The sequence below is a fragment of the Cygnus olor genome, chromosome 1 (assembly GCF_009769625.2).
Source record: "Cygnus olor isolate bCygOlo1 chromosome 1, bCygOlo1.pri.v2, whole genome shotgun sequence".
In the NCBI taxonomy this organism is placed as follows: domain Eukaryota; kingdom Metazoa; phylum Chordata; class Aves; order Anseriformes; family Anatidae; genus Cygnus; species Cygnus olor.
In genome coordinates, this window is record NC_049169.1 from 120,528,544 (window position 1) to 120,551,131 (window position 22,588).

Sequence of the window (22,588 nt, forward strand, 5' to 3'; positions counted from 1 at the left end):
TTCAAATGTTAGCAGTAGCAGGACAAGGAAATGCATTTCTTCTTCAGGATTAATGACAGACTGGTGTTAACAGCTTCACAAATATTTATAGCTTAGAGCCCTTTGAAATACACCTAACGTCTGCTAACATCACCCTGTATATGCGTCCTGATACACCTACTATGGTATCAGGGCACTGAGTTTTGGTGGTTGTGTTTCTAACAGGCACCTAAATGCTTATGAAAAGGAGAAATTGTTGCAAAATGTGTAATCCAACGCAATGTCACTGAGAAACCAGAACTACACCTCAAACACTTACTCCTGTAAACAGCTGTAAGAGTAAAGCTGTTCATGCTCCAAGGAGCCTGCAATATAAATAATATTCTTTCTTTCTGTTCCTGCCTTAAAGGACTACAGAGTGAAGCAGAGTGAGGAAAGTTGTCTAAATCATTAGGATTTAACCATGCACCTTTTGAAATTACTGAGAATATTCCTGTAGTTAGAAGAAAGGCTTAAGGAGCAGGATTTTCTCCTGTTTCTACACTTGACGATGGCTTTTGGGGCTTGATTTCTCCCTTCTCATTTTTATAGTTCTGCCTCAAATCTCAGTCATGTTGTTCATTGTTCCCTTTCAAATCTGAGGGTTGAACTTTTTTTTTTTATTATTATTATTATTTTTAATAGTCCTTAATGGACATTATACAACATCTCTGTATGTGTTTCTGTTTTGTGAGGGAGATAGTGAATTATACTAGTACTAATGTTTAATAACTAGCCAAAATATTCACCCTTGACATTCTCAGTACTGTAATGCTAATTAAGCAAAATAAACAGAGATGAAATGAAAGCTGATCAAAGTACTCATCCGTTCTTAAGATTTAATTTGGGTTCAGAAACGTAGCTGATGGGAGAGGGAAAAGAGGATTACCAGTACGCCCGTGCGCGAACAACGAAACCTTGATTTTTTTCTTTCTTTAACCTTATACTGAAGACTTGTGATTTAAAGGTCATTTGAGAAGAGGAATCAAGGTCAGCCGCTGCTGATCCCCAACCCGAGGTGGCCTTTCTTTTCTCCCGGTTCTCCGCTCCCCCGCTCCACGGCGCTTTGCCGCGGGGCACCCAGCCCCGGCCGCACCCGCACCCGCCGCTTCCACGCGTTTCTGCCCGGGCTGAGCGGGGAAAGTTCCCCAAACTTCGCCCCGAGGGCGGCCATGCCGGGCCGAGCCCACCCGAGCCGTGCGTGGCCGGGCACCACCCCAGGCGGAGGGCGGGCCGGGGGAGGAGCGCTGCGGGGCCGGGCCGGGCCGGGCCGAGCCGAGCCGAGCGCGACAGGGGGAGCTGCTGCACCTGATACACCGGGGCGGGAGCGTGGCGGAGGAGGGAGGGAGCCGTGCTGCCTGCGAAAGCCTCTCCTCGCCGTTAGTCAGCGCTGGTCTCGCTGCTCCTCCCGCCCCCCGCTTCTCCTGTTGGGAGCCGGGCTTTCGCTCCTGTTCCCCTCGGGGTTGGCGGTAGAGCATCCTCCTCCTCCTCCTCCTCATCTTCCTCCTCCTCCTTCCCCCCGGTCCCCATGGCTTCGTCCGGCAGCGGCATGGAGGAGGTGCGCGTCTCGGTGCTGACCCCGCTGAAGCTGGTGGGGCTGGTGTGCATCTTCCTGGCGCTGTGCCTGGACCTGGGGGCCGTGCTGAGCCCCGCCTGGGTGACGGCGGACCACCAGTACTACCTGTCCCTCTGGGAGTCCTGCCGCAAGCCCGGCAACTTGGACAGCTGGCTCTGCGAGTCGACGCTGCACAGCGGTGAGATACGGCTGTCCCCGCTCCCCCTGCCCCTCCACCTTGTCCCCCCTGTCCCCGAGCCGCCTCCCGCTCCCCCGGCCCCACCGCGGCCGCCAGGAGCTCTCCGTGCCCGGGCTGCCCCGCCGGCGTGCCCCCGCCATCCCAAAGTCGGCTCTCCTCGGCCGCCCGGGTTTGCGAGCGGCTCGGGACGAGGTCCGAGCTCCCGGGGACAGCCCTTCCGTACCGGAGTGGTGCCCGGGGCCCTGATCCGCCGCCCCCTCTCCTCCCCGGGCTCTCCGCCTCGCCCGCTGCCGCCCCTCTCCCTGCCCTGCGCTCCGCTCCGGCCGCCGCCGTCGGGAAAAGTACGGGCGCCACTTGACCGCCCGCCCTGAGCACCCTTCCCGGCCCCCTGCCGCTCCGTGCTCGTCTCCCGGCCTCCCCCTCCTCCCCTTTGCCTTCCCGGGGCCTGGGCTGGCCCCCCCCGCCTGCCGTCCCCACCCGCCGTGGTGCAGCGGGGCGCCCTCCCGTGCCACTCGGCTCCGGCCCCTCTTCCTCCGCCTTGCGAGCGAAGGCGAGGGCAGGGATTTCTGGAAATAAAGCGCTGGGGAGGGCTCCGGGAGTCCACCGTCTGCTATTTCCCTTCCCCGCGTGACGGTCTAGGATGCAGGAGAGGTTTGAGGATAGCTTCTGTAAATGAAAGAGGTGACAGATTCCTTATCTCTGCTTGACTGCTTTCACAAAAGATCACGACTTTAGGCTACTTTTGATTATTTTTCTTTGTGGCCGTTGTTATCGTATAAGGAGAAGCTGTTGGGGATCAAGGGTCTGATCATTACGTCCCCATCCCCAGAAGTCACCAGGCATGGAAAGCTGAAGCTTCCTAATCTTAATAAATAAATAAAATAAAATGTTATTTTGTCCCAAGTGAAGACATCTGGATTCTAGCTCTCTCCATCCCTCTTGGTGTGCTTGTGTGTCTTTTTCTATCATGTACTGCTATTGCTGCCATCGTCTTTCATACTTCTTTTCCTTCTTGCCACATCCTCTATTTTGACTTCTTGATGTTCTTTTGTTCTTCAGGTTTCTATGTCTTTGGTCATAAGTATTTATTTATTTTTAATGCCATTCGCTGTTGCTTGGGGTACTAAAAAAAACACTCAACTGGTTGTGAGTGATACAAACAAGCTGCCTGTTGAATATTTTTTCAGTAAATTCTTTTGTAGTTCGATAATCGTTTCTGTTTTCATGTGTTGTTTTATTTACTTTATGCCGATTCCAATATCAGGAATCCCAACAGAAACATTTACAAATGAAGCTGGCCTCTCTTCTTCACCTCTGCCCCTCATTTCCACCCCCGTGCTCCCCCCACACATGCTTGCATTGCTAAATCATCCGTTTGGATCACTGTGCTCTCCAGCTTCTGGTAAATCACACAGGGATGAGATGCTTGTTTTGGGAAAGGGGCAAGGGACTGTCTGCATGTTCTAGATGGCTTTTCTTTTTCTGGCTTCTCTGAAATCCTCTTACAGGTTCTAGGAAATTGCTGATCTCTGAGTAGAAATTGCACAGGTTCCTTTGCTCCTGTTCTTGTCTTTCTATACTTGTGTGGAGTAATATTTGAGGTTTTGAATGTTGTTTTGGATTTTGTTTTAAATCATACATCCTCAAAATGAATTGTAAAGAACCGTCAGTTTCAATCAGTTACCCGGGTATCTACACAAACTTCGGAGAGCTTTCTTTTCCTTCCCTGGTATAAATGGAAATTTATGTAGGAATGTCATCTTCTACTGTCTCCTTAGCAACGTGAATCCTTTGCCCCTTCTCTCTGTCTCCTGAAATAGTATCCCCTTGATTGCAGAAGGACATTTTAGCTGGCTTGAATGAGAACCTGCTTCAAATCCCCCTGCCCCACACACACTTCATTGGGCTCCCCCCTCAATCTGTGCCCCACCACGCATGTGCATACACACATGCACGTACACAGTGGGACATTAAGAGAAGCAGGACAGTTTATGGAACAGCATGTAAGGCAACTAATTTATCTCGTTGCTTTATTAGTTACCTATTTGTTTATGGAAAGATGGAAGACGAATCAGTGTGGATGGATAGAAATAAAATATAGTTTTGTGGGACACTGTATGTTGAAAATTTGCCCTCTCCTGAAGCTTTCTTCTATACTGTGTGAAAATTCCTGCCTGCTCAGTTTTATTCAAGTTCCTTGAATGAGCTTTACTTATTTTCCTTAGATACTTTCCTGTCTAGTGGAGCCAGGTTTCACAAGCTACTGGGGATGAAGGGAATGATTGTTTTATTTGAGGTGACTAGGGGGAAAAAAAAAAAAAAACACAAAACCTTAATTTTCCCCATGTTTGGCACACAATTCTGCACTCGGAGGAGACCTGAAATATGAGACACTGTACTGTATGCCTTCACGTTCTGCTAGCGTGTTATAATTTCTACTAAAGTCAGTGGAAGGGCTCCCAGTAAGTTCATCCAGTTGGGCTGGGCTCATATTCAAGACCATTTAGTGTGCTTCCTTAATATTTTAAGTGCGCTTTCCTCCTACATCAAGAATATAGCAAGCGGTATATTTTGGAGATAGTGGAGAGCTCCCACAGGGAAAGCTCTTTTAGTTTGATACCAATGCAAGCAGCTTTGTAGCTAGCTAGCTGTGAAAAGCAGTAGTATACACAAGAAAAAGGCATCTTCACCCATGGTTTTAAGAGATTTACTTCATCATCCCTTGAAGGAGAGCACCTCAAGTGGCACCATCAAGGGCAAGCTCATGCTAGAAGCTGTTAAAGCATATTCAAGGTTTAATTAAAAACCTTTGTTGTAATTAGATGTAGGACCCCTGACTGCTATCAAAAGGGCAACTTGGTAGTGGTTGAACAGAAGGAAATGTACAGGACATGATTACATTGGCTGTTATAGCAGGAAATAATTGTGTTTTCTTTGAGTAATGCTAGTGCTTGGGGTGTGTTTTTGCATGCGTTCATTCACTGTTTTGAGGCCTTTTTCTATAGTTTGCAAGCAATCCTTTGTTTTCATACTGCTTTTAAAGTTGTGTAAGTACTGCACAGTATTGCCAGTTCAAGTATGTGAAATAGACAAATTAATTTTTAAAAACCTCAAGATATAAAAGAGCTCATCTTAATTTGCTTTTTTCTTTTTCAGTCTTTACAGTCTACATAAATCATCTTTTCATTTTTTTTCTGTAATTGCAAGAAATAGAAATTTATTCATGCATATTCCTCTCCCCTGTATGAAATTCTAAAATTCCCACTAATAACAATTTCTGGAGCTGAAAATTTAACAAAGTTGCCAGTGTGGAGATCTTTGTGATAAAATCCAGAAATGTTGCTTTACAGTTCCACCAGCTGTCTAGGCATAAAATTATTTTCTATGATCAAAGCTTAAATTGGCTTGTGCACAGGTTGTCTTTAAGTCTGTTATGTTTTAAACCCACATGCTAAACTGAAAACTTACAGGGTTTGGAATCTCTCTTTGGTGTCATTAAACAAAATTTTCTTTAGACCTCATTTGAAGTGTATTAAGTCTGATTTGCAATGGTTCATTTACAGATTTATCAGGAGTTAAGAGTTATGTATGAATATTTATTTCTGTCTCAGTATCTGCCTAAAATTAAATACATCTTATGTATAACTGCATGATGTGTCTATACCTGTACAGGTAGTTGCCTTATGTTTTCAGAATTAATAATGTTAGATTTGAATTTATGCAGTTCACTGCAGACATTATAGTTTTCTAAATCAAAGATACATAAATATGATGTGGAATGGTTCCACAGAATCTGATCTGTCAGGTAAAAATCATGTATTTTACATTTTATATGTGTATATATATATATACACACACACACTATTCATAGAGAAGAATGGCTCGTTTTGGAGCATTTCAGTTTATTGTGAAAATAGCGCATATAAAAATATATTTGAATGAATACTATTAACCAGTATGAAACTATCCTGATGGGTGAGGGACATGACTTTGTTACTTAATAACCTATGTATTTGTTTATGAAAACTCAGTTATTCTCTAAGAACCACCCATGAATGTTTGAAAAACAAAACAATCTCAAGGAAATAAATGCAAAAGGGCCTCTGTACATATTGAAGCCTAGCGGTTTAAAAATGTCAAACCATAAACGTAAGCTTAACTTAAAGCATAATGCAGTAAAATGACTTGAATCTAGTTTTGTGCTTATAATTCTGTACTAATTTGTTCTCGAAAGGAAAAAAAATAAAATCAGAGGCTGCTCATTTGGTAGCACTTGAAGAGTTTTAACCTTAATTATACATTAGATGCCGATATCCGAATTAACATGGCTCAATGGTCTTGGATGGTATCTGCTTGTTTTGAATCTAAGCAGTTGTTCCAACGGGAAATTTCTAGCTCAAAAGCAGCTTCCTCATTAGAAGATGTGGATTGTTGCTCTGAGTTGATGTTGACACATTTGTAAAAACCTTAGCAAGGCTGATAGTTTGATATAAAATAAGGGAAACAAATGTGATTTAACTAAGTCTGAAGAAAGTAGCTCACACAATGTACAGATGAATTAATAAAACATTAAATTTATTTTTAAAAAAATGTAGTCTGGCACTTTCCATATTACTCTCTTTAATAATCATCCCCAACACTTTATCTGAAGGTGGATATAAAATCAAAAGCTATACTACTTCAAACTCACCACCTAAGATCCTGAGCAAGCTTATCTAGCTATGAAGTTGGGTCTGACTTGGAGGTTGGCCCTTCTTTCCACAGGGAGCTGGGTGACGTGACCTCCAGAGGTCTTTTCTAACCAAATTTTTTCTGTGACTCTGTGGTCACTGATACTCTGTTTATGCCTTATGTTTATCTGACTTCTTGAATGTGTTCAGAATGCCTTGAATTTGTTAATTACCTCTCCCCTTAGCCCAAATAGAATATTTTAAGCTATGCTCCCCCTTTTATAAATGGAGCGCTTTAGTCTCAGGCTACCCAAGGCCATGCTCTGTGAGCGTAACACATCTAAGACTTCTGCACAGTAGTCTAGACCTTTTAGTTTGATGGCAAGCTACCATTTTAGCCATCCTTCTCCAGCCAGCTAAGAGGTATAGTTATAGCACTTTGATGTGTAAAGTGTGAAGTTTGTGTGAGTTTATCTGATCAGAGAGCACCATACACCTTATGACTGATAACGCTCTTTAAAAAAAAAAATAGATAAAGGAATACTTCCAATCTTAGCGGGTTATTGTTACTGCTGTTGTTCATTACAACTTATCCTGTTGCTCTCAGTCTTTATTTAATAAAGAACCCTTGCACCAGTAAGTTAAAAGATGTTCCTTATGTTAGGGAGATTGTAAGTGGTTTAAATATTTGATGAGACTTTATATTTAGAATCAAGTATAGAGTAACCTTGCCTCTGTTACTGATTTGTGTCCAGGGATGACCACATAAGATTCAAGATAGCAAGCTGTAGAGGGTAAAGTCTATCCAGCTGTATTGCTTTATGTGTTTTCACTTGTTCCAGTTCTATAATATAAATGCCATCATTTTGATGGAAAGTACTATTAGAACTATTCTAAATGCTAACTGTTTTCTGCAAGGAACAGTGGAATGAGTTTTGAAAACTGCAAAAGATGGCCAGCTTGCTTGAAGAGCATTGGTAACTGTAGGAAATAATTACACTTCTGTTACAACATGAAGTGCACTTCTTCCTTCTTCAGATTACTGAAATGTAGTAGTATATATGGTTGAGGTCAGAAAAGGTGAGCTTTTCTTGAAAAGCTTGTATAACACATCTCCCACACTTTTCTCCTAATGACACAATTCTAAGATTTCCAGGGTTTTCTGATGTTCTTGGAGTTGTAGGTGGGTGTTTCATTTTTTTCTTGAATGAATGAATATCCGATAATTCAAATGGTGTAGTAGCAAGCTAATCTCAGAGGAATGCCACATAGCCAATGGAAGAAGTGCCTGAGTACACGCTGTATTATTCTGTGAATGAATTACAGATTACTTGATTTTCTGTAATGTTGTGCTTGTCTTGAAGTCATCGGTTGTCAAAAGTGATGTGCAATGCACGTTGCCTTTAAATAATAAAATAAAGATCGGTATAATGGCAGCACTTGACTCTATCTGAAGAGGTGCTTCATTTAAAGGATTTTACTCAGTGATTTTAGAAGTGCAGGCAGGCCATGACTCAGAAAGAGAGGAGTTATACTAAACCCTCCCAAAGTGTGTATTTTTTATAAATAAGGAATGCAAGCTTTAATCTTCAGGAGAGATGTGTGTCAGTGTGCAGAGGAGCAAGCACCTGCTATGTTTCAAGTTGCTCATACATCTGTAACCCCCCAAGGCATTAGACCATCTTGTCTTGCAAAATCTGTCTCCTTTGCACAACAGCAGCAGCAGAGATGGTTACCATATTTTTATTGTTTTTGTTGTTTGGTTTGATGTCCTGTAGAGAATAAGGATAAGACGCACTGTTTTTGAAGCACACAAAGTTTGAGTCCAGTAGTCTCAGGGCCACCATAGTCTGCCTGATACAGCAGCTGAAACAGAAACATCAGACAGATTAATGCACTGCGTATCTTGTGCCAGACTGCTGAAATCATCCTGAGAAATTGAGACAGTATCTGCTTTGCGTGCTGCTGACTTCTCTGGGAACCAAATTTTACCCAGCCTGCTCAACAGCATCCTCAGGTGGAAGACACCAAGAGCTCTGCTTGCCATTGAAAGGTGAATGAAGAGGTGCCTGACCTGCTACCATCATTCCCGAACAAATCCACGTGGGCAGTGGCATTTGGTTTAAAATACTTCCTGTAGCATTGCCTGCATCTGCACAATGGCTGCCTAATTAGTCCTCGGATCTAGCAAGCAAGTTCTTCCCAGGCTGAGGAATTAAGATGATAGAGAGTCCTTCCAACCAGCTGTTACCTAACCTGGAACAGAGCCAGTGTCTTTTGCTCTGATCAAAGTTGTCTTGCTCTGGAGGAGAGTAAAGCAAGAACAAGCCTGAGTGAGAGAGACGCAACATTGTAAATGACTGCTAACGACTTCTCCCTCCAAGCTGGGAGAAACTGAACTCGGGCTGCCTCCCAGTAATGTTCAGGCATTTTTGTTTGTTGGTGGAAAGTCAGAACAGACCATTTTTAGGTAAGAGTGACTTGAAAGCAAGACTCAGATTCATATTCCATCATATCTATTTGTTTACGTGCTCTGTAGATCTTTCTTATATTTTTATGGCCTGGGTCTAGCAGATGGAAGAGAGTGGTATCAGTCATACCCAGTAGTTATATTCTTCTGGAAATGGAAGTAGAGTTTCAGGTCTGGAGACGAGAAGCAATGATCTTGCAGTTTCTGAGAAGTCCTCTAATATCTTGCAATTAAGGAGGCATCTGCCTTTTCTATTTCATTAGTCAGCTGCTATCATTAGACATTGGCATCCCATGTCTCAGCAAGACACGGGTATCCTTGATTTTGCTCCACTTAGCCGTTTTTTGGATACATCTCTGTGCATGTTCTTTTTTTCTTTGTCTGGCTCTAAATGACTTTCCACTCAGCATCAGGAGCACTAAACCATCCTGCAAGCTTCTTGTATAGTAAATTGAAAGTGACTGATGCCTTATGTGGAACCTCTGAATTATCCTTAGGAGGCACTTAAGGATTTTGACACTCAGCTTAAAATGCTCAAATTTCTGTTTGGATGTTGCCAAAATCCTGATGAATTAGTACGTAAAAACCTCACTGTTTAGCCCACCTGTGTTGTGCAAGACTCCTGGTATCAACGGCTTTGTGTGTAGAAGACGACCAAGTTCTGAGGTAATAGCACAATACATAAATCTCCTGTTGCAAAAGAAGTAGAAAAATGCTTTGTCTCTTCCCTGAACAGCTTATTTTTACAGCTGAGACCTCACTTTGTTATATCTTATGTTCAAGTTCACACTGAAGTCACAAGTAGAAGAATGCCTTGATGGAGTATCTGAGGTCTGTCTTAAGAAAATGATGCACCCAGCCACTGCTGTCTGGTTCCCACAGCTATGGCTAACACTTTTTAAGTGATGAAGTAACTTGAAGAGCCACACACACAAGCAATTTTCATACTTTAGAAAAATCTGAATCCATAAAAGCAGATGCAGAAACCAGAGTGCATCTGTACAGCAACTAGCAGTAATAAGTATACTGTATGAACTGACAAGGAGCACAAAATATTTAGTTATTACTATTTTGTACAAGGTTCCACTGTGAGAGGTTGTGGCTAGAGGAACTTAATGGAAATTTGGTATGGATCTTGCCAGAAAGGGCTTCTCTCTGTAGTGTGAAGAAGTGTAGACTACAGTCTCAAGAGACTGTACTTGTTGTGCTGACTGTAAAAGAATGGAGGAGTAGAAACCAAATAACTTATAAATGCTGGGCTTCCCAGGTTTAGCCATTTTGCCCTTCATCCGCATATCAGCCAAATATTTTTTTCTTTTTTTTTCTTTTTTTTTAATTTTATTTTTTGGTTGTTTTGAACTTAGAAGGTAAAAGCAAAATTCATCTGAGCAACTTCTTTAAAAAACAAACAAAAAACACGTTGTTTCGTCTCAGGCAAGATTCCAAAAAACTGACTTCTTACGTAAAATTATTATACACACAGATCTTAAAGGTGAACGCAATACTTGTTTTGCTTCAGTATTTCCACTGAGTTTCACTGTTTGACCTTCCACAGAAGTCCATGCACCTGATAATGCTGAAAAAAAGAGCACTATCATGTGACAAATGTACTTTTAGAAAATAGATTCAACCTTTGTCTTTTTATATTGTTGCTATACTTTTAAAACTTTTGTTGGCTGTTTGGTGGTGAAGTTGATGACTTTTGATAACCTTAAAAATAATTTTTAATGTGAAACAATTAAGAATATCTGTAGCGGTCTTATTTATCTTAGTTGATTGTTATGACATTCAGTAGGTTATATTTAATTCCTTACGCGTGGGTGCTTCAACTTTCTATGCTTTACTTGACACACTCTTTGAAATTCAATACTCCTGAATTTAAATGCTATATTAAAATTTCTAGGAATATTTGTTGGCTGACAGCAGGTATGTACTAAGTGGAGGCTTTGCAATGAATCAGAAAAACTTGCCTTAGAATGTTATAAGTTTTTTTGGTTTTGTTTTTTTTAGTGCTGGTGTTTTGTTTAGTGCTAGGTCATTACCTTCAGCTTGTAACAGATGCATGTATTTCTTTAGCCTCTATGAGGAGAGGACTCTGTGAAGAACCATTGTATGAAAGAAAGGAGTACTTGATTGTTTCTTTAGAGATGCATTCAGTTTGCTTGTGTTGCCTGAAAGAAACATATGTACAAATACTTCACATATTCCAACAATATGCTTCTACTTCCACAGCTTCTTTTATTAGACAATACCATATAGAGAGAATATTTAACTTTTTGGGAACTTGCCGAAAATGTGAAAAAATGAGAGTGCTAGCCATTTGCATTGCTCTTTCTCACATTAACAAATGGCCTATCTATTAAAATAAACATTGCAGAACTTTTATATTTTTTTAATCCTTCTTTTAAGGCTTTCCGGATTTCAGTTTGGTACTGAAGCATTATTTTGCCCAAGAAATAGAGCAAAATGAGGTGCTTCTAATTATAAATGAATATACAGTTAAAGCCTTAGGTCATTTCTTTAGGGGGCAAGAAGGTAGGAGAGTCACACCTTTTAGTGCACAATTAACATTGTGCTTCCATATTATTAAGAAACTGGTATAATTTCCAAAGAGCAATGTAACCAGGCTGTCCTCGCAAAAAGGCACTGAATTATCTGTGAACAATTAATTGAAAAGAAACATCATATATTTTATTTTACTCAAAGTGGTGATTTTTATTAATTTTATACAATGTGCTTTGAAAATAGGTTTGAAGAACCTGGGCTCAAATTTACATGCATTTGCAAATATTGAAATCCACATCCCTAAACTAACAGGCAGATTGTTATAATAAAAATTATGCAAACGTTATCATCGCTACCAGAACTGAGCTGTAGATTTACCATGGAATAAACATAGTAATGGTTCGTGTGCAGTAAAAAACTGTTTGGATTTATAGAACTAAATACAGTACAAATTAAATGAGGTTTTTCTTAAGAAATCTGTCTTGAATTACTCAGCGATTGTCCAAAAATGTATTAATTCCTGTTGTTCAGATTGGTAAAATCATGAAAATTGGAAAAAGTTAGGCTTTCTGTTGTCTCTGCAGGTATAAAACAACAAAGGAACTTAATTTCAGCATGCCTGCGAGACGGCAGCACCTTTTAAAATCTGGAAGTTTTTAAGGATTTGCGGGAGTGGAGTTTTTACTAGTTCCTGACATTTTTCTTAAATAGTTGTTGTATAATGTAAATAAACTGTACTGATGTACAGTGAAAAATATTTATGTGCATTCTTAAGTGTAAACACATATTTATAATCCTGAAAACTTATAAAGATCATCTCCTAAGTCCCATTTTGCTCATGTTCATGCACATTTTTATCTCTGCACAAATAGTCTCACTGAACTGCCGTCTCCTGAAATGAGTATAGTAACTCATTTACAAGATTGTCTCATGTATAGATATGGTACAAGCATATTTTGGATACCACCAAAGTATACTGATGATATTCATGTTCTGTGTACCAGTAACACTATGTAAAGGAGAAATCTGCTGTTCCCATTTTGATGCTGTGTGTTATAAATCACATCTGGGTAGTCTGAGGAAACTACACCTGGTTATTGTAGAAAAGCATTTGTTACATGTGGTTATAATGTTGTATCTATCTTAACTTACAGGGGGTTCTTCTTTCAGGGGTAGTGATTCAGTTTTCTTGGATGTTTGTTTTCTCTTGTATAAAACAAATCCAGTGGCCTCTTCTTAAAATAATCGCTGTTAATAATTTCTGCATTGCCTATACAGAAATTTGTTTACATGGTCCAACATAAGATTTATTTTGTTGCTAGCTCAAATGGCTTACAGAATTGATAGTTAAGGTGTTTCTAAGACAACAAGGAGATTTAAGCATACAGTTTCCATGGTAGGCAATATAGAAAAACTCAGCCCCTTATTATTTATGCTGTAATGTCTGTCTGCTGTCTGACTGGACTGACTTTCATGATGTTCTTCAAACAGAATCCATCGTTGTTGCAGGTTTACCTAAAGGCTGCTAGCGTTGCATGGTCTCATAAATGTAAACTGGAACTAAAAAAAAAAAAAAAAAGGTGGGGCAGGAGAAGATTCCAGACATTTTGGAACACAGAACACAATGTTAAATACCCAGTCCTTAGGAACATATAGAACCTCAGTCCTCAGTTTGGTCCTATTGTCAACATCAACAAGTAGGCTCTCTTATTCTAGAAACTAATTTTGTTTAACTAAGTCAATTCTTTTCTTAAGTTGGGAGTGTAGGTGTCTTCAAACACTGATTTGTCCTTTTACCTCCCACGTTGGTACTATAGTAAAGTAGCTTGTTTATTTTTTAACCTTTCCAAAATCCATAGATAGCTCTGTCCTGGAAGCTAAGCTCTATTCTAACCTCATGCCTATATCATCTTTGCCTTAGTTATTTTCACTTGATTGGTGGCCTTGCTACGTGGCTTTGTAAAGCAATAGTGTACTCAAATCTTTTTCCATTTGTTTGCTACTCCAATGCTGTACACCTTTTGTTTGCATTAGACTTCAGTGTCTGGTCAATACAAAGGCAATATTTAATATTTTATTATTTGTAGTGGCTTTCAAAACTGGTGGTTTTTGAGTTTTCCCATCTGGCACTTTGATTTATTTTATCACTTTTTTATGGCTTTTAACTTTGGGGCAAGATGGATTTACGTGTCTAGTCTTTGTATCTGTGTAATCTTCAAGTGCGAAGATTCCTTTCATGGTGTTCCAAAATGGTCCATTCTGTTTATTTATTTCTGTATTTTCTATCCATAATGCACTGTGATATTGGAAGAATACTTTCTAAATCATCACTATACTAACCACTTAGTGTTTTTGAAGTATCATATCAACATTAAAAAACACTTCTCGTAACATTCCAATCCATAACTAAAATCGTATTTCCATCCACTAACAGTAAAGCAGAGGAACGTGCAGCAAACTGATGTTTTAGATTGCATGCTGAAAGTAGAAGAATGAAAGATTGTTCCTAGCCCTGGTTTTGGTCCATAAACAGGGAGTAAAAGGGCTTGGAAGGTTGAGTACTTAGTAATTAAAGTATTAGTAAACAACATGCCTAGATTTCTAACAAGAATGAAAATAAGTGTGTACACTCACAAACACCTTTAAAATAACCTTTTTAAGAAATGTCTTTATAGATCTTTTATTCAGTTTCTTGTTTTCATCTCCTCCATCTTTTTCATATAACATATGAAGGCTTTTTTTGTGATTATAGCTGCAAACCTTCCATTCCCAAACCCCACAACTGCATTTTAGGCATCTTTAGCAGATTAGATCCCTGTCAAAACCAGAAATATGTTGTTGTTGTCTAAAACACTGAATTTTGCTTTTCAGAAAGAGAATGTGTATTTTTATTGTTGCTGTTCTTATTTTAGTAACATTAAGATCTCCAAATCTATTCTGAAAACTATTAATCCTTTTATTTTCTTTGAACTATGCAACACATTCTTCCATTTCATTCTCAATGTTGTATGCATGCTAGTATGCTCAAAGTAATGAGATATGCATTGTATCCTTAAAGTACAAAATATACTGATCAATAGTAAATAGTGATCAGTTTCTTTTTCTTGAAGTCCACGATTGCAGAGAAACAAAGTCTTAAGTACTCTTTTGCATGGAGAGATGGCACTAAGGCTATGCCTTTCTAAAATCCTACAGAAGCTTTTAAGTTAGATGTTGTGTGGCCTTGGTGTCCATCTGCTTGCAGATGAATTTTGTTTTGTATTATCTAAGACTTCAAGGACATTGTTTGTAACTGCATACATAAAATTAATTAGAAAATACACTGGGCCAGATTCAAAAGTTGCTTTTGGGGGAAGAAAAGAAAAACTGACACATTAGGATGACTTTAAAGCAGATTTCAGATTTGACTCGGTCTGCATCTAATCATCATTACCGTCTTTTATAAGGGCTAAACATTCGCCTTTTTTAGTGTTGAAAATGTGTTATTTCCTTCCTTTGAGAATCTCCTTCCTTTACTTTAGTTTTTTTATTCCTGTTACATGGGCTTGTTACCTCTCAAGTGGAATGTATCCATGATCAGCCTCTGTGTATTTCCCTTCCTATGTCACCCTAATCAGTTCAAGCAGAGGTTTGAGTTTTACTCTATTCTGTGAGAGACTTACAGCATTCTTGGGGTCAGCTAAGACATGCTAGCTAATCCTGGCTCAACCTCAATTTCTCATTCTAAATTGGACAAAGCCAAGTTACCAAATTATTCAATCTTCCTCAAGCTGAAATCCCTATGAGGCCAGCTAAGCCTTGAAAAATTGTGTGAGGTTGTTGCACTTTGCTGTTAAGTCGCATCTGTTGTGTAAAGGTGTTTCGCTAATTAGCAAAAAGAAATCCAAAGTGCAGTTGTGTATTTACCCAAACCTTGATACAGGCTCTGTGTTCCTCATATTCTGTTGTTTCTGCTGAGCCTATGGGCTTGTTTTATTGCAATTGAATTGTTATTAGTTTTTTCTCTCTCTTTTTCCCATAGACTGGCAGATAGCTACTCTTGCTTTGCTGTTGGGTGGTGCTGCCATCATTCTCATAGCTTTCCTGGTTGGTCTGATCTCTATCTGTGTGGGATCTCGGAGGCGGTTCTACAGACCAGTAGCAGTCATGCTCTTTGCTGCAGGTAAGCAGTTTACCAGCACCATTATGAAAAGTTCATGAGGGCAGCTTTACTTTCATGAAAGAAAATGTTCCTTGTACTGCATACCAATTCAGAAGCATTTGGTTTACCTCTTGACTGTTAAGCCCTGTGAGGTTTTTCAGGATACCAGTTTTACAAGATATTAATCATTTTTGCAGTTGCACTCTTATAGTTCTTAAACAATTTTTTATTCTTGTTATACTTCGGGTTTGGTGAAGTATATGCAGCAGGGGAAACTACACAAGATAAATCCATTTAAGTACCATTTTTAGTCTGTTACTTTGTGCTGCTTGATGGCCCCATTTTTATTCTTCATGCAAAGCCCTTTCTGATATTTTGATGTTCTTCCTTTTACAATTTTAAACTGGGAAAACTAATGCTCGAATGTGAAACCTTGAAGCCGTAAGTGTGAAAATAAATAGGATTATGTTGCGAGGTATTTACAGATGCTCCTGTGCCACTGGAGGAATTAATTTCATTGTGTCAGCTTGCTCACTTAGTTATTAGTTTAACAAGCTGTCACACTGTAGTCCCTGTTTGGTTTTAAAAACATCAGGATGGAACAGTTTACACAGACTATCACAAAATCTTAAGGGAGACGTACGCATCTGAATTGTCCCTAAAACTGGTCCAGTGATGTATAATTACAATATCAAATCATTTCATACATTCTGGTATTTTGGGCCTTAGCATGGATGTTTCTATTTCTCCTGAGATTCACCAAGAAAAGTTTGCCTTCATCCTGTCACTCATATCTGCATTGGAGCTAGCAGCTTAAGCCCCTTCTGATAGCCTGTAATGAAGAGAATGACAGAATGTAGTCTTCAGGATGTATTAAAAAAAGCCACTTACAAGTATATGAAAAGATAGGAACTCAGCACGTGAAGGGCTGAGATTCAGAAATCAAAGAAAGCTCTGGGGAAGGCTCCTGCTGCCCCCTGCTGTTTATGTTACTTTGATTGAACCACAGCATTTTAAGATGTGCTTTTATTTGCTCAAGAAATATGAGTAGGTTATATTTTATTCACTTTGAGAAAATGAGTGCAAGGAAGGATCAGATTTTCTGAACAGAAATTGTATCTTTTTGTTTCGTGTGTTGTATTGCTGAGTTGACTGAATAAATAAAGGCACTTGTGCCGTTACTTTAAAAATTAGTACTAATTCTGAGGTTATAAATCATATTGGGCAGTTAACTTTGAAGTGATAAGGATTGTTGAGTTTACGTAGTTGTCTCCTATTTGGCTTTTGATTTATCATAACATTGTTTAGTAAATTAGGCAGCGTATGTGTGAGCAATTACTATCTTGCCATATTACTTAGACAGTTTGTATTTAAATAAAAAATTTCCAAATATTACTGTTTTGTTTAAAGCTTAATCTGTTCTCCAGTGTATAAAATTCGTTCTAGTATTTATTACAAAAGTTAGGGGGGAGGGGAAGGTGGCAGTTTAGAACAGTAGAATATTCCTGATTGAAAGGGACCCACAAGGATCGTTGAGTCCAACTCCTAGCTCCACACAGAACCACCCAAAAAACCAGACCCTATGTCTGAGACCATTGTCCAACCACTTCCTGAACCCCTGATGCAGCTTCATGCCATTCTTTTGGGTTCTGTTGCTGTCACCAGAGAGGAGATCAGGTTTAATGCTTACTTGCATCAGAAAGGAAAATGTATTAATGCTGTAGCTCATGAGTGGTGTTCATCTCTTTCCTTTGCCTGTGTGTGTGTATGCACATGCTTGCATGCATTTTAAATAGCCCTGGCCTGAAGTCTGTAAAAGAAAAAGAGATGATGAGGCAAAGACAGCCTGCCCCATTCTTCTTTGTTATCTGGCAAGTCTGAGGAGAATCATTTAGAGATTTGATGCTGACATTGTTGCCATCATTTTCTATGGATTTTCTTTGCTTTCAGCTACTTTTTGAGATGAGTATGGACTGACATATTGTTGTGGTTTAGCCCGGCTGGCAGCCAAACACCACACAGCCGTTCGCTCACCCTCCCCCCTCCCTCTCCGGGATGAAACGGGAAAGTGAAGTCTGTGAGTTGAGATAAAGACAGTTTATTAAGACAGGGAAAAGAATAATAATAATAATAATAATAATAATAATAATAGTATTAATAGTAATAATGTGTACGAAATAAGTGATGCACAATGCAATTGCTCACCACCCGTTGACTGATGCCCAGCCTATCCCCGAGCAGCCGGCCCCCCCCTCCACCCCGGCTAGCCACCCCTATATATTGTTCAGCATGACGTCAGATGGTATGGAATACCCCTTTGGCCAGTTTGGGTCAGCTGTCCTGGGTCTGTCCCCTCCCAGCTCCTGCTGCATCCCTAGCCTGCTCGCTAGCAGGACAGAGAGAGGCTGAAAAGTCCTTGGCTTGGTGTAAGCACTGCTCTACAACAATTAAAACATCAGCATGTTATCAGCGCTCTTCTCATTCTAATCCAAAACATAGCATCCTGCCAGCTACTAGGAGGAAAATTAACTCTGTCCTACCTGAAACCAGGACAGATATCTTGAGAGAATCATTTGAAGAATCCACCAGTGAAGAGGAAAAAGTTAAGGTTGCAGCACAGTGAAGTTATGCAACCTGTGAATTTCACAGAACATCCACGAGGCTAGAAAACCCCTGTCCCATGAATCTTCTGACATCACAAAATATTTTGCTTGACTGAGTAGGAACACATCCCTCTGCCGCTTTCTGGTAGAAGGACGCAGCATGAGTTGCCTAGATATATTAATGGTCTATGTGGGTGTCAGGTAGAAAACATCACAGTGTGCGAGAGAGAACCAAATGGAAAAGTGACCTCCAGGCACTTCAGAATCCGAGCAGTTGGTTCCAGGCATTTTTATTTCTTCTCGTTTTGATTTTTTTTTCCCCTCAGCTTTAGGTTTCATTTAGTGACTTTGTAGGTGAAGAAGATGAATGAGTTACTGAGGCTGAAAGAGGTGATAAAGGGACAAAAAAAATTATTCTACATAGATACTGAGAATAAGCCATTGAGTGATCAACAGAAGTGTGTGTTTAAAATATGTACTACCAGCTCTGCGTAATGGGAGAGGAGCAAGAATATCTCAGGTGATGGAAAAATGTACAGCATACAGAAAGGCAGAGTTGCAGGACACTTGCGTGGAGCTATCTTTGGTCCATTGGGGTTTATAAACACCTCACTGCTAGCCATCATGGTGGCTTGTTAATTCGTTGACTCATGTCAGTGTGCTGTATGAAGGGATACAAAAATCAGTCTTAATTGAGCTTGGTAGACTTGGTGTCCCCATACAGTTCTTCCCAGCATTTTTGGTCAAGTAGGGGTCAGTAGCATACATACTTGCTGGAGTTTTTAAATGCTTCTGATTCAAACTGGCTCTGAAAGCTGCATCCTCAAAGTGCCATGTCCAAGGTCATAAACTCGTCAGCGTAAGGAGTCTCACAATATGGTTACAGATAACTGAGTGCTAACCAAGTAAAATTTTAGGAATAGAAAGTATAATTGTTGATTGTCTGGAAAAAAAAAAAAAGTTATTTAAAATGTTTGCTTTCACAGGCTCTATTTTAACAGTGCTCTCCGAGAAGCTTGTGCTCTCACTGTCTTAAGAATTTCCTTCCTTTTCAGCCCATTAAGACACAAATTTGACTGACTGTGAAGTAATGAGACTTCATATGGGTGACTTGTGTCAAAACAATTTCATTACCTTTTATGATTAGGTCTTAGAAGAACCTTTGAGGTCAGTAAGCTTTTAACACATTTCACATGATGTTCACACGAAGTAGGCTAGGGAAATCGTGGTGAAGTGAAAATATGGGTGAGGGAGTAAAAGAATGACAAGCAGATAATATTCGGAGAATATGTAGAGAATATATCTTTACATTCTGACGGAGTCAGAGTGCAGTTCTGCTGGATTAACTCCTGAGTTCTGTGCTATTATTTATAATGCTGTGAAACAGAATGAAAGTATACTTACCAAACTTGCAGTTAAATGAAGGTAGAAAAAAATACAGATGTGTTGGAAGACAAAATTTGATTTCAAAGAATTGTAAGAATGGTCTGAAAAAGTAGGACAGACTTTGGTAGGAGGAAGTGCACGTAGCTACAAGAAGGAAAAAAAATCAGAAAAGCACAAAACAGCATCAAAGAAATCAGTTGGCAGGATACTCTAGGTCATCTAGCATCTAGTCCAAGCTCCTTGTTGATGTTGTTGAGACGGGATGATCATTAACTTTAGGTCTGTCAGCTGTGGTTTTATCGTGACTAGTCTTGAAGATCTCAAAGGATAAGCTTGTACAACCCATTCAAGTACATTGTCCTGTTGCTGTACTGGCCTCCTTAAAATTTTTTTCCTGGTGTCCATTCTGAATCTGTGAAACTGAAATTTGTCTCTTGCCAACATCTTAGGTTTCCTGGCACTAAAAAGAGTTTTGTTTCAGCATCTTTGTAGCTGCATTTTCAGGTAGATGTAGACTGCATTGAAATTGCTCCTTAGCCTCCTCTTTATGTATCTAAATAAAGCTACCATCCTCTTCTTCCTCTTGCGGACAATTTGCTGTAGGCTTCAATCATTTTGGCACCTTTCTGTACCCTCGCCTGGTGAATCCCTGCTGACTGCTGAATGCCACCTTGTTCTGCACATGCTTGGAGGTGCACTCCAAGAATCACAGAATGGTCAAGGTTGGCAGGGACCTCTGAAGATCACCTAGTCCAACTCCCCTGCCAAGCAGGATCACCTAGAGCACATTGCACAGGATGGCATCCAGGTGGATTTTAAACATCTCCAGAGAAGGAGACTCTACAACCTCTCTGGGCAACCTCTTCCAGTGCTCTGTCACCCTCACAGTGAAGAAATGCCCTCTCATTTTCATCTGCAACTTCCTGTGCTTCAGTTTGTGCCCGTTGCTTCTCATCCTGTTGCTGGGTACTACTGAGAAGAGACCGGCTCCATGCTTTCAACACCCTCTCCTCAGATATTTATACACATTGATGAAGTCTGCCCTCAGTCTTCTCTTTTCCAGGCTAAACAGGCCCAGTTCTTTCAGCCTATCCTCATATGACAGGTGCTCCAGTCCTCTCATCATCTTCATAGTCCTCCTCTGGACTCACTCTAGTAGTTCTATGTCCCTCTTGTACTGAGGAGCCCAGATCTGGACACAGTAGTCCAGGTGTGGCCTCACCAGGGCTGAATAGAGGGGGAGGATCACCTCCCTTGACCTACTGACAACACTCTTCCAAATGCACCCCAGGATACCGCTGGCCTTGTTGGCCACAAGGGCACATTGCTGACTCATGGTTAGCCTGCTGCCCACCAGGATTCCCAGGTCCCTCTCTGCAGAGCTGCTCTCCAGCAGGTCACCCCCCAGCCTGTACTGGTGCTTGGGGTTAATCCTCCCTAGGTGCAGGAGCCTGCACTTGCCTTTGTTGAACTAGATGTACTAGAAGATGAACTTCATAAAGTTTCAAGGGATGAGGTGATGCTGATAGACATTGATGCAACTCTGTCGTCTATAACTTGTTCCTGCATTGCTGACTGCCCTACTCCTTCCCAAAGGCTCCAAGACCCCTGGAGATCTTGGAGAAGCCTTCATTTTGCATCGTCTCTCATTAGACTTGCTTTTCTGCCCATCATTGGACCAGTACGTATTCTGAACTTCATTTTGCAACGAACGCACCTGTGGAAATTTGTTATTACACTTTTTTTGCCATTTCTTAGCTTGATGTTGGGCTCCAGCTGGGCTTCAGCCTTCCTGATTTTGTATGTAAGTATCAAAATAGTATTTTTATATTTCCCTCTCATTGTCTATCCTTGTTTCCTGCTCGTTTGCTCATTTCTTACACATTCGTTGGAAAAATTCCCTGCTTGGCCAACTGGGCCTCCTGCTGAAATTCCGGGTCTTTGTCTGTAGTAGGGTGGCATATTCTAAGTTAGCAATATTTTTAAAATGAGCATGGATCACCCCCCATCCTCTTCATGATCCTTCCCAATTTCTTGCACAGGTTGTATTAAGTACAAAAAGTTCCTAGACAGTTGTTGTATGTCAGTCTTTGAAACTGCAACACCTATTGGTTACTAATAAAGTGCATGTGAATGAGCAGGAGAAATGGTACAGAGAACTAGCCAGCACCACCATTTTCATAAGAGACACCAATCAAAAAGCCCAATTTTCAAGCTTTTTTTTTTTTAAACATCAAATCTATTATAGTTAAAAATTTAAATGAAGGAAAAAGATGACTGAAATTCAGTTTTCCTAGTTTTAAAGGTTTTGTTGTGATTTTTGCATGTTTAATGTGGTGAGTACTTACACCTCATGTAAATGGAGTAAAACTATTATTCCTGTTCCTGTGTACTTGTCCTGTACTGTGCACTAGCCATAAAAATGTGTCTAAACTTGAAATGAGTAGTCTAGTTTGAGCTGACTATTTTTTTTTTGAATAGAGTTTTTAGGTGGATTTATATATTTATTTATTTTTCAGCCTTTTTCTACAGGGAAGAACTAGTATTTCTGAAAAAGTGTAGTACATACACTTCCTATGAGCAGGTCCCTTTAAATTTATTGGACGCAGATCAGTGCTTGCAGTCATTGGTTTCAACATCTTTTTGGGTCATACTGGTCATTTTTTGTAACTTCACTAACTTGTTTCTAGCCTACATTGGTCCCTTTCCACTTTACAGGGAGCAACAATGATGGGAGATGTAAATAGTGCAAAGTGACAGCACTGTTATGCAGTGTGGTTATTTCTGCTGGCCTGCTGATATCAGCACTTTGAATTTTTCAATAGTGTAGCTGAACCAGTAGTAGCAAATTCAAGATGTCTCCCTATAAAAATGTTAAAAGTATGTGTTGTAGGTGTTGCTCTGTTAGCCACATGTTCCAGTGGAATCACTTTTTTTTTTTTTTGACAAGTCCAATCCATAGATTGAAATTCAGTATTAGATTGAGCGCAGGTAGGGAGCTTCCTTGGGTGCAACTTGATACAGATGCACGCACACCAATG

The 22,588-nt window shown here is 40.2% G+C and overlaps 1 protein-coding gene across 3 annotated transcripts in view; it reads left to right on the forward strand.

The window, feature by feature from the left end:
- Positions 1–1,281: 1,281 nt before the first annotated feature.
- TMEM47 (transmembrane protein 47) overlaps positions 1,282–22,588 on the forward strand; it is a 58,079-nt gene continuing 36,772 nt past the window's right edge. Inside the window, exons 1-2 of one of the 3 annotated variants that reach the window (XM_040530904.1) lie at positions 1,296–1,772; positions 15,439–15,579. In XM_040530904.1, the coding sequence (XP_040386838.1) occupies positions 1,547–1,772; positions 15,439–15,579 (367 nt within the window). In that variant the 5' untranslated portion in view covers positions 1,296–1,546. Of the gene's footprint in view, positions 1,773–15,438; positions 15,580–22,588 lie in introns of all 3 variants that reach the window. The other 2 variants (XM_040530910.1, XM_040530916.1) reach the window with 2 other exon arrangements.